This window comes from Anas platyrhynchos, chromosome Z, assembly GCF_047663525.1.
Source record: "Anas platyrhynchos isolate ZD024472 breed Pekin duck chromosome Z, IASCAAS_PekinDuck_T2T, whole genome shotgun sequence".
In the NCBI taxonomy this organism is placed as follows: Eukaryota; Metazoa; Chordata; class Aves; order Anseriformes; family Anatidae; genus Anas; species Anas platyrhynchos.
Window position 1 is genome coordinate 24,399,343 of NC_092621.1, and position 12,050 is coordinate 24,411,392.

Here is a 12,050-nt window from a genome sequence, read left to right on the forward strand (position 1 = left end):
ACAAAGCAGGTATGTTTTTTTTGTTGTTGATGGTGGTGTGGCTTTTGTTGTCATTGACGTTGCTTGTTTGTTTGTTTTTCAGAATGAAATAAATATTTCTAACAATGAGGTCCTTTCAGAAACAAATTTTGCCAAGCTAAAATGTTCTGGTAGTTCCTGAGTAGCAGTGTGTGGCAATAGATGAAGCCTTAGCTTTTTGTGTTAAAACCATTGTTTACTCATACACAGTGCGTTTGACAAGGCAATTGCTTCTTGCCTTAATTGAAAATCTACCCAGATAGTTTCATGTCATTTTGTTCTCCTTGCTCTCTGCCCCCTCGGCAATACATCATGTTCGTGTTGGTGAAGCAATCCCACCCCTGGGACAGCAACAATCAGGGAGGGGAGAGCACAGATACAACTGCCCCAGTGCTGGGATTTTTCAGATTTGATTCAAAGCCCCTTGTTAAGCTCCTGAGACAGCCAAACCTCTGGTGAGCTCAGTGGCGGTGGGAGCCTGAGGAACACACGCTGCTGACACCACTGACCTGACACTTGGTTTGTTACCATCTGCTCTGTGTGAGCTTCCGTCCTGCCTTCTGCCTCCATCTCCTCAGCCTTCACGGTAACATTGCCCCCAATACCCTTGCTGTCTTTCTTTTCCAATTAATCCTGGACCTTTTTCTCACCATCCTCCACACTGCTACAAAACACCCTTTTGAGCCAATAAGGCGCTACCCTGCTTTTTCATTCCCTTCTCTCCCCAGCAGGAACTCGGAAGTGGCACTCTTTAATTGAAATGCCAAAAAGAACTCTGGCTTAAGATAAATGGTCACAGGATCTTGTTTATCTTGCCTCAAACATCCCACCCTAGCCTGCTGTGAAACTTAAAGAGTGTGGCTTCTCTGGGACACTGAGCAAGTCTCATTAAGCAGGTTAAAATGCTCGTCTAGGTGGTGTTATACCATAAAACAGCAAGCACCTCCTCTGAGCATAAGAAGCAGAAGCCTTATTATAACCCACTGAAGTTCTCTGTTCAGAAGCAAACCTGCTCCATTAGGCTCTTGAAATCTGCTTTTCTTCAGGGAGGATGGCTCTTCAGCTGAGCGCAGAAGTGAGTCTGGCAAAGCAGTCCCCTATGGCAGAAACTGCAAGAGCAGGCCCAGCACAAAAACCACCACCCGTGTTCCCTAAGATTAATTTCTGCCCAGCATTCACTGGAATTTGGCACCACTGGCCCTCATGTGTTCTGCCTTTGGGTCAGGCAGGAAGAAAGCGGTACCACTGATTTGTGTAGTGCTTTGAAACTTGGTTTGAACAAGCCAAGGGGGAAAACCAGCATTCTGTTCCTCTGCTGGCATCAGCCATACTCAGCCTGCCTTGTTCAGCTCCCCTGAAACACCGCATCTTGCCAATGTGGTTCTGGTGCTGGTGTGGATAACTGGGCAGAGCACAGCAGACTCACAGAAATGCCCACAAGCCTGAAATTAGAAGCATCAAGTCTGCAAGGGCAAAGGCAAGAAGCAGTGATGGAAAAAGGGCAATCCACAAGAAGGTTGCTGGTAACTTGGCTGTTCTTTAATGTCCCAGGTGCCAACTTCCCCTTCACCACTTAAACCATCCACTCAGCAAATTGAGGGTGAAAAACACAGGGAAAGATTTCAGCACCGATGTTTTGTTTCCTCATACATGTTTTTCGTGAGTACTCATTTACATGTACAGATATTTACTGAAACACGGTTAGGTTGCTTCTGTTAGTCTGGTGTGAGCAGGGTAGGCAGGTGTTGTATATTCAAACTTCATGTGACTGATGTGGAGACTGCTCTGGGATTCACTCTTTTTGCAAACATACAGATTCCTAAATTTTCAAGTTTTCTTGTGTATTTAAAGAAAAGAGTTGGTCAACAATAACACATGATGTATTAACCTGCAAGATGTTGCGGTTATTGGAAGTTTTGCACATTTTTCATACACATCATCTTGGATTCGGCTTTGATTGTCCTGGCAAATGATGAAATGATGGCTTTTTCTGACAAAAGAAGTCATGTATTGCAGTGAGAGATGCATTTATTTCATACACAGGCTCATCATCAACTTTAAAAAGACAGCAAGCACTGTCATTATCTTCACAGGGAAAGTACATTTCCCCCCCTCTTAAAGCTCATATCTAACAAATCATTTTTTCCTCCTCCAAAATACTGCTGTGTATATCACTAGGTGTACATTCCATCTGAAGGTGCTGTTTTCTCTCCGGGCTCAAGGTGATTATGTGGCTGAACACTAACTACAATTACTGACGATGTGAGGGAGAGCCATGCACATAGCATTCATCAGAGAAAACTTGACATCCCTCCCTGACTATCCCCTTTCCCTCCCTGACCCTAACACTGAAACTGTTAGTATTCCTGAGAGTGTGAAGCAGGGAATTAGCTGTGCTTCACAAACTCTGGCAGCTCCATTCCTGTGTGCAGGGTAAGCACTCCAGCCTTCTCCAGGGCAAAGGCCGGGTGAGCAGCATCAGTAAATTTGTGCCTGATGGCAAACAGCACCAGTCCTCTCTCTGCATTGAAGAATAACAGTCTGCCACCACTGTAATCCAACAGGATGCCGATCCTGGCTGGCTGCTCTGTCACATGGACATCGCTCATCACGCCCGTGTGAAAAAACCTGTAAAGAAAGCTGTGGGAAAATGGAAATTAAAAGCAGTGAGCCTCCTCATTGTGATTTAACAGAAATAATGTACCACTTAATTCCCACCTATTAACAGCGGGATACAGCAGCGTATCACATGGCAACAGGATTTTGCTCAGTGTATAACCTGCCTACCTAAGCAAATATGGCATTGCTTCAAAGCCCTGTCCAGCATGCTGATGAGTCTTTTCATTCAACATCTTCAAACCCTTCTGCTGAAAGCTGACTTGCTAAAATTGTATTCATCTGTATTTTTCTTATTACATGTCTTTGTGGGGATTTAAGCATGAGCTATGCTATGGCAAAGCCCTTTGCATCTCAGGTGTTTCATTTAGTTGGTTATGTTCATGTGTTCACATGATCTCACACGAAAAACAAAACAAAACAAAACAAAAACAAAAACACACTTGTTTACATCAAGAACACCTTCACATCATTAAGAGGGTTATGACTCACAAATCTCCACTGGCCTCCTGACACTGGCCTACTGAAGACTACCCTGCAGTCCTGCTGCAGTAGCAGGTGGGTCCCTGTTGCTGTGAAGGGCAAGGCAGCAGAAGGCATTCCCTATAGAGGCTTGAAGCTGGAAATAGACTCTATAAAGACTATGCTTAAGGACATTGGTGGCATTTTGTGAAATGGTTCAGGATATGACCCTGGAAAGACAAAGCAGTAATAAATGGAGTTTTGATTCATTGGCTGGGTAAAGGGAGGTAAGTTGGCCTGTTTGAGATTTTTTTTAAGATGCACTACAAGATTTTTTTTTAAGAGGAGGAGGTTTTAAGATACTTTGTAGTTGCCCTTTTCTTGCTACAAAACTTTCAGAAAGAAAGCAGAGGGGTCCTTTCTGCTCTTGACATTCTTGAAGCTCACCAATTTTGTTTACAGGACAGACAAGTAACTTCTCAAGCAGCCAGACTCACTCAGGTTTACCTGGTCTGTGTAGGACAGCAGTGCATGCACCAGGAATTATCACTCAGTCCCAGGGCACTGCTCTGAGGTGTTGTCTCAAAGCAAATCCCAATCCTGTAGCTTCTGCAGGCAGAGACAACAGTTTCCCAGTAATGACGTCCCCGAGCAGGCAGCAGCTCACCCAGGACTGATGGAAACCTATTTGCGGAAAAGGCATAGGGTAAAGTGAGTGTGGTGATAGACAGCCATATTACGATATTCGTTATAGTTACATCATGCAGCGTCATCTAAAATTACTAATGGGTTAGAAAGTGAGGAACAACGTGAAAGGAGAGATTACTTCTAGCCACAGCATATTCAAAAATAAACCAACAAATCTCATCTTTTCAGTGCAGCAACAAGTTTCTTAGAGACTATAGTGCACTCAAGGATTAAGCAGTGACCACAGACCGAGGCAAAATCAGCTGTCACACTAGGTAATTGCTCTCTGACCATTGTCTTTGACTTTCTGTGGAGATTCCTCAGTTCACCACTGAACTCTGCCCAGCACCTACATCACTGCTGCTACCAGTATTATTGAAGGATTGCAATGTTTGAAAGGAGGTCTGTCACATAATGTACAGAGGCTGCATGACTGAAAAATTCAGTGCTTCTACAAAATTAGTTAGTGATGTGTGAAAGCTGCCTACAGAGAAAAGAAAGAGTTTTGCCCATCCAGAATCCCCCAGGCTGGCTGCGCTCAGCATGCTGCTACTCACCCAGTGAATTTGGCTTTCTCGGGAAGGCAGATCACAGTTGCATCAGGGGAGATTTGCAAAGCAGGATGGGCTGTGCCACTCAGTATGTGAAATCGAGTTGCTAGTATAATTTACAACAAAGAAATGCCAGTTCAGAGAGGTTACCAACATTAACATGAGATGAACCATAATATATTAAATAACAACTACTGTCACCTTAGCAGGACAGAGCTGTGCCTCCTGGCAGGTAGGAGTAACACAAAGCTGCAACAATGCAAGGACTCTTCTTCTGGAAACCAGGCTCAAGGATTGTAACAAGTTACACCATTCAAAAAACTAGCTAGCTGGGTGACAGAGAAGTCTTTGGTGTTAAATATGGTTGAATTTTCAATGGATTGCTTTTTCAGAATAGCAAATTTGAATTTTGAGGCTGGTTTGGAGGAATGATGGATGATTTAATCATTTCAATCTCTGACAGAGTTAGAGAATTCAACAGTTTTGCTTCTGAGGTCAAAACACTTTTAAACTGACAGACAACTACCTTTACTTCAACTAAAGTAGTCTCAGATTGTGCTAATTTTAAGGAGATAAAATATGGTGCCTTTTACCTCAATAACTTTCCTGCTCCCATAATGGCAAATTCAGTTACGATTTCTGGAGGAAAATTATATACTTGACTGCTTTGCCCACTTACCCCATTGTTTTGACATCAGAAAATGGTGATATACCTTTAGTTGAGATGAGAGCAGCTTCACTCTGTTCACTTGTCCCAAATGTGTTGACAGCCCTCAAGTAGAAGAAATAGTTCACATTGGGCTCCAGGGATACTTTCAATTCATTTCTCTTTATACCAGAAAAAGATCTGAAAATATTTAAGATTTTCATACATGAAAACGCACGCAGATACACAAAAAAGGAAAGACTAATCTAAGCCACCTAAATATATTGTTGACTATTGAAGCAGGCACCATAGGGAAACTACAAAACAGAAAGGTGATCACTGTTTTCAGAAACAAACAGGTTCTGCAGGAGCATTGCAATTTTACTTGAGGTATCCTGACTACTTTTTCTGATAAATTTTCAGACCTTTGTCCCTTAACTCCTTCTCACTCAGTGTGGTCATTTGGTGCAACACTGACTTTATTTTGTAGCATAAGTCATCACATAAAATGTTAGCAGCACAGCAGCAAATTCTCATCAACCTCCTGTACAAAGCCTGCATTACAAAATAAACAAGCTTATGAAGAAACAAAGCTTTTAATTAACTCAGCTGCATGATTATGAACACTCTTGCTGTGTTTGTACTGTCTGGGCACATGCTTTAGGTCCAAAAGAAGGGATACCCTTTCCTAAGACCACATAGAAACCTTGCAGTTATTATTATGAATGCCTTTCTCACCAGCTGTTCATCAACAAAGTTTTGGCTCTGTCTCCCTCACTGTGCCATGCCTTCTAACAGGCTGGATTTGAAAAAGGCAGTAGCAGGAGAACTGCCTTTGCACAGTGCCCTGTTTTGCCTCCTCTTTGAGGTGTCTAAAAAGCTCAAGCCCTTGCATTCTCAGCCACTGAAGTACTGACACACGGCAGGGAAATGAGAGTCAGCACCCACTCAATCTGCTTCACAGGCACTTTGAAGCACCAGTGAAAGTACTTTGCATGGCTAGAAAAATGCCAATTTTATTTTATGTATTGTTGGGAATACGAAAGATTGGCTTAACAGATTCTCACACAATGGGTCCTGCTTTCCCTCATTTTTGCATCACGTGGCAAAGCCAGACGGTGTATACCCGGTGCACTGTATGCTTGTTGGTAAAGACTGTGTATCTGTAGAGATTAGGCAATTTCCTCCAACAAATGCTTATGGAAGTCTTCAAGGCACGTATTTAATTTTCAAGCATAATACATGTCTTTTGAGATAACACCCCTGCCCTCCGGGCTGAAAGACAATAACCTCAGTGGTAAGAGGGAGAGCTGAATGCAGGAGTGTTGCTCTGCACTCCAGCAAATTCACAAGCAGGAGATTTGTCTCCAGTGAGCATGCAAGGCACCTTCCTTTCCAAACAGGGTTTGAGAGCGGAGCTCAGGATTGTCTGCCTCCTGCAGGTAATGTCTCCACGGGGAGCCAGATTAAACAAATCACCTTTACCACCACTAATTACTGTGACCCCAGAGGAGGTACGGCAGGCAAGTCAGCTGTGAAGTAAAATCATTGCTATTCATTTGTTGTGAATGTTTTTCCCCGTATGTCCCACCAGAGAGCAGCACAATCTGAAGAATAATCGGTGCTCATCCATTACGATTTTTAACACGCCTCCCTCTGCTGCATTTATCAGACAAAGCTAAAATCCCACAGTCCTACACACAGCATATTCCTGTTAACACCACGTAGAGCTCTGTGTCTAGGAGGACAGCATCCTGGGGAAAGGCTGGTGCCTCATCCTTATTAGTCTGTAATGTGTATTTTGTACTGAGAGCTGACATTAAAAGTGATTGAAAACACAGAAAAAGCGCTGGGTGCCTCTGTGATCTTTCCAATTTGAAAGAATTTCAGACAGTTTGGAGCTCTTGCACGATCAGCGCTGGGCCTTGCTGCCTTGGGGCATGTGTTACATTAGTGCTAGAACTCATGCAGTAAACAAAAGAAGTGGGTTGCCCAAACATGGAAGCAATTGCACTCTCACTTCACCCCTGTAATTAAGCAAAGCCCTAACCATGACAGCACTTCAGCAAGGCACTGGGAGTTAGGCTGGGTGATCACTTCTTCCTGGAAGGTTCAGGGAAGAGGTGCAAGCTCACGAGTGAACTTCACACATGAAACAGGAAAAAGGCTTTCTTTGAGTATAGGGAACAAGAGAAAATGGAAAGATGAGTCGAACAAAAATACATAGGAACTGAGCAAGGAGGCAAATATAGAGGAAGCAATAGAAAGGAAAATGGGTGTGGAAGCTGAGGTATTGGAAAAGAAGTGGACACCCAAGCTTTGAGGAAATTCTGCTCTTTAACAGCACCATCTTGACATCTTTGGTTTGAATCTGAAGCACAAATCACCAGAAAGAAGTTTGAGCAAGTAATTGCAGGTGAGATGAGATGAAGATATGTAAGCTATTCCTTGAAAGCTTTTTCTGGCAACATCCATGTGTCTTAAGCACAGTGATGTTCTCTGTGTCGTGCCTTCTTCTGTCTTCTGGAAAATGTTACTTAAGCCAGTGCCCTCACAAAGAAGTTAGAAAATATTTTCTTTTTCACTATTAGCTAGTTAACTGATGGCTACTTAGTAAAACATGAAAATGCTTTTAATTCTAAGTAGTCATGTACATTTCAGCACAAGAAGTAGATCTGGGATATTCATATTCTAAAGTGTGGATTCCAGAGCCTGGATATTCAGAAAAGATTTGGAGTCCAGCTGATTGAAAACAGGATCAGCCATCAAAGTTCAGCCTTGTGTTTCTCTCAAACCTGAAATTCTTCAAAGAAGAGTTTGGTTGCATGTTTAAATATGAGAGCAATACCATACCTCTTTTCAGCTGTAATAGTAAGAAGGAAATGCCTGGACTTTAAGCAGGTCTGGTCAGTAAAACAATGATCAGGTTTTCAAACAGTGTTCTCTGCTTGGCAATCTTTTTTAGCCATCTCTAAGCTGCCTAAGAGTAAGAGTCCATCATTTTTAGCTACGATTAAGGCTTAAAAACAGTACTGCTGCTGCCAACTAATGAAACAGTATATGCCAACAAGAAGGAATTTCACTTGCAACACTGAGCCAGCTCCAAGCTCATGAAAAGCTGAGTGCAAAGAAGAAATAGGTTTTGCTATTGCCTTTCTGTCTAGAGGATAGGGTGGAGGGAGGAAAGTGAATACTGAGGGCTTCTAAGGCTCTTAGCAATTACTGTTGTTTGTCATGCTTCAGGTTAACCATGTAATCAGTAATGAAAAAGTAAAGAGGAAAAGAAGGTATGATTACTGCCCAGCTTACAGCAATAGAGGACAAGCATGGGAGAAGGGAAGGGGAAATGCGTTTCTAATATCCTGATTGTTTTGGGTAAAAGCCTGTTTAATTTCTGAGTTCTTGTAACAATCATTGCAGCTAGGTCTTTCTCACTCCCACCTAAAGTATTGAAGCATGTAATTTTGGTCATGAAGGAAAAAGAAATGCAACTACAACTTCTTTTTTTTTTTTTTTTTTTTTTTTTTTTTTTTTTTTTTTTGTGGCACCTTTTTTCTACGTGAAATAGACCTGACTACTTCACAGGTGATTGGAAATGTAATAACGTTATTGTCAAAGCATGATGCATTCTGGCCTTTAGCATAAATATTATCACATTTACACTTTCCCCACAACATCCTGGTATCATGATACAAATTACAGAGCACAGAAATTCAGGAAACATTGAATTTAAGTATTTTGTGCATCTCTTCTTTATCTTCCTAAGAATAATCTGTAAGTTTCAAAATTCAGGCTCCAAATTTCAGGCATGCGCTATTCAAAGCAGAGCAGAAAGGAGTTACATGCTTCTTCACCTTTAAATTGACAAGTAGCAACTGTCTCCTACATTTGTGATTTCCCTGTTTTTAGGGAAACTTGATTCTGTGTTTTGATGCATGTTCCTCTCATCAGCATCCTCATTTATTTCAAGAAAGCAGTATCTAGAGGGTATTTCTTAATATTGCATAAACCCAGCAAATGATATGCCTTGTAGTGATTCAGAACACCCTCTGTGTTGTCATTGCAATTCCCACCCCCAATATCACACTGAAACAACACCTCCAGACCTGTGCAGGTACCACTGATACCAAGTCATAGCTGAAGACATGCAGGCTTCCAAAGACAGATGCAGAAGCACACAAAAGGGGTACACCATGAGTGCAAAAAAGCCCTATAAGCTAAATATAAAGAGCGAACTTCTCTGAGTTCCCTTCCAGCTGTGCTGCATGCTTCATTTCCTCTCCTCTGTCCTGGCTCCGACTGTTGCAGTGTTAGATCAACAAAGCACCATCTGCAATGGTCTTCACCTCTATCTAGGATGTCAAACTCAGAACAGGCAGAGAGGAGGAAGATACCCTATTTTCTACACATTGCTTCCTGAGCTAGCTGGAGGGTCATGGGCAAAACAGCAGGAGGGAGGTTTGCTCTCCTGTTTCCAGACCTGTCCTTTGAGGAGACAGAAAATTTCAGTCAATGGTGGTGTCAGTCTCCCATTAGTGGAGAGGGTGACATTCAGTCACTTCCACTTCTATGAACTCACTGCATAATGTACTAATTTCTGTCTCCTTGAGCCTTACATATGATGTAATAGATGGCTTCCATGTGAACAGCCCACACACCTAATCCCTGGACTACACTTCTCACAGTTTTCCATCTTCCACCCACAGTTCCATTGACTTCTCAACAGAAAGAGTCTGAACAGCAAGAAAATAGCAGAGCTCTGGAAACTGAAAGAAACGTTTCAAAGCTGCATAAAGACTCTGGAAAAAGAATCAACCCAGTGAGGAGCTTGAAAAGCACAGCAGCAGGCCAGGGACTTGTGGTTGTAGAAGGCTTAACACTGTTTTATACAAAACCATGCCAAGCTGGCAAAGAGAACCCAGAAATGAAAATCTAGATTTTTTGATGGTATGTAGAAGGAAACTTTTTTTTGTGAGGATTTATTTCTAGAGGTTCCTCAAGTTTTCTCCTTGGGGAGCTGGGATTGCGCAAGGACATGCTGAAGGCTACAATGGGCGGGTCCCATCCAGGGGCTCCACACATGGCCCCAGCTGTTTGATGGGGGCATTTCACCCTGCTTGCTCTCTTGGCAGTGTTCCTTGGCTTGTGTGAGCTTCCAGAACAGCTTGCATGAAAACAGCCATGCAAGCTGAGACGGAATCTTTTTCTCCAAGTGAAGTTAGTGAGATATCTGAACATTATTGCCCACAAGTTCTCTAGGTGGCCTTCCCTCACTGCTGCTTACCCGCTGTGCCCCTGAGAGTAGCTGTATGAACTTCACAGGGCTGCTGGGAAATGAATTTGGACTCCCACCCAGTGACGGGGGAATTGCTCAGCTAAGGGACTGGGGCAAGCATGAGAGGCACAGGCTGTCTGTTGGAAGGCTGTGTGTTTGGCAGGTCCCCAGGATGAATGTTGCTCAGGAAATGGGTGAAGGACATACTCTGAGCTTTCAAGGAAAGTAGTCAATAGAAACTATAGCATTTCAAGGCCCAAATGCTCCTAGGCGGGTATAAATACACTATTTTATCCCACCTAGTATAGGTACTTGACAGAGTAACTCAAAGCTCCTTACATGTACTTCCAAAAAGCACCTCTGCTCATCTAAGACCTGACTCACCTCCTGGAGCTATGTGTCTCACTGATCAGCTACATGACGAATTGATTTCTAGTCCTACCTTGCACATCAGCAGTGTTGGAAGCAATACAGGCAGTATGCTCCATCTACCAAATTTCTATTTTTTATGAAAAAAAAAATAAAATAAAATAAAAAAGAAACAAATTCTCCATCCTGTACCATTATGGACTAAACTTTCCAGGTTAATCTTAGAGGGGGTGCTTTTGGAAAAGTAAAGAGAAGCAAATAAGAGGGAAAATAAGTGGTAAAAGGTGGTCTTTGACACTGTAAAAAGATGATGTCAGAACCCTTCCACAAACACAGAGATCTTCAACTGAAGCAATTCTGAGAAAAGTCATGATTTTGTTGTCTGTGAATTTTTTGTAGTTGTCACAGTAAAAGGACAGCTGCTGCCCACATAAAGGCCAAGAAGTCAAATGTGACTCTGTATGATTATAGACATTTTACATTTTGCATGAGCTTACTCAAAAAAGGTAATGGGTCAGTTCTGGCAGCTTGTTGCAACAGTTATCTCCACACTAGCAAACGGCTTGGTTTTAACAGCACTTCTCTCACAGATTACAGAAATGGACGCACTTGCTGGTTCAGTTTTGAGAAAAAGAGGCAATTGCAGTTAACAGCAAAGAAATTTAAGGACAAGTACACAGCCCAAATTTGGGGAGCAGCTACATTATCCCTGACCGACAGTGACTTTGGCAGTTCGACAGCAACCTGATGGCCTCATGAAATATGTATAAAACAGAGGAGGTCATGGCTGCCCTCCCAGAGAGCAGGAAATCTGGGCAAGATGCCTCCTCCTCCTCTTGTTTGCATTAACACGGCATGCTGGTACTGGGTGAAACAAGGTCTCCCAACCCTGCAGAAGTTTCTTCTTTCAGTTTTTAGCCTACTTTTCTAAGGAACAAGATACACACAAATGCACTTACTTGTCTACTAGAAACCTGTGAGCTCTTTAATCCACTTAACTAATCTTTATTGCAAGGGGATTTTTTTGAACAAACAAACAGCAACAACAAAATACAAAATAAGGACATAGAGACTACCACATATTTTTTTCTGCGTTTCAACACAACCAATGGTTTGGCTGCCTAGTGGTGTCTATGTCTCTTCTTGGCTTCTCCTGTATGCCACTCACACTTAGTGTAGGGGAAACCAGAGAGGGTCTCACAAAAGCATATGCCACCCTGAATTTCAAAGCTGTTCTTTGTGTTGCTGCAGACTCAAGTGGTATTTTTGCGAAGAGTGGTGCAGACACACACATGCAGAGCAGAACAGCGCAGGGCTCTGCTGTGCTTTGGGAGGGATCTGCACATTCACAGGTGGGTCACTGACATTACTGAGATACCAGTATCTCACCTTGCTGTGTCCTCCAGCTGGCTCCTATCTTGTTCCC

General features: G+C 42.7%; 1 protein-coding gene across 1 annotated transcript in view; it reads right to left on the minus strand.

Annotated features, from left to right (window-relative positions):
• Positions 1–2,028: 2,028 nt before the first annotated feature.
• The window catches only part of CMYA5 (cardiomyopathy associated 5), a 46,427-nt gene continuing 36,405 nt past the window's right edge, over positions 2,029–12,050 (minus strand). Inside the window, exons 10-13 of the mRNA XM_038170219.2 lie at positions 5,048–5,181; positions 4,341–4,440; positions 3,604–3,780; positions 2,029–2,658 (exon numbers count right to left, since the gene is read on the minus strand). Of these exons, the coding sequence (XP_038026147.2) occupies positions 2,406–2,658; positions 3,604–3,780; positions 4,341–4,440; positions 5,048–5,181 (664 nt within the window). The 3' untranslated portion in view covers positions 2,029–2,405. The remainder of the gene's footprint in view (positions 2,659–3,603; positions 3,781–4,340; positions 4,441–5,047; positions 5,182–12,050) is intronic.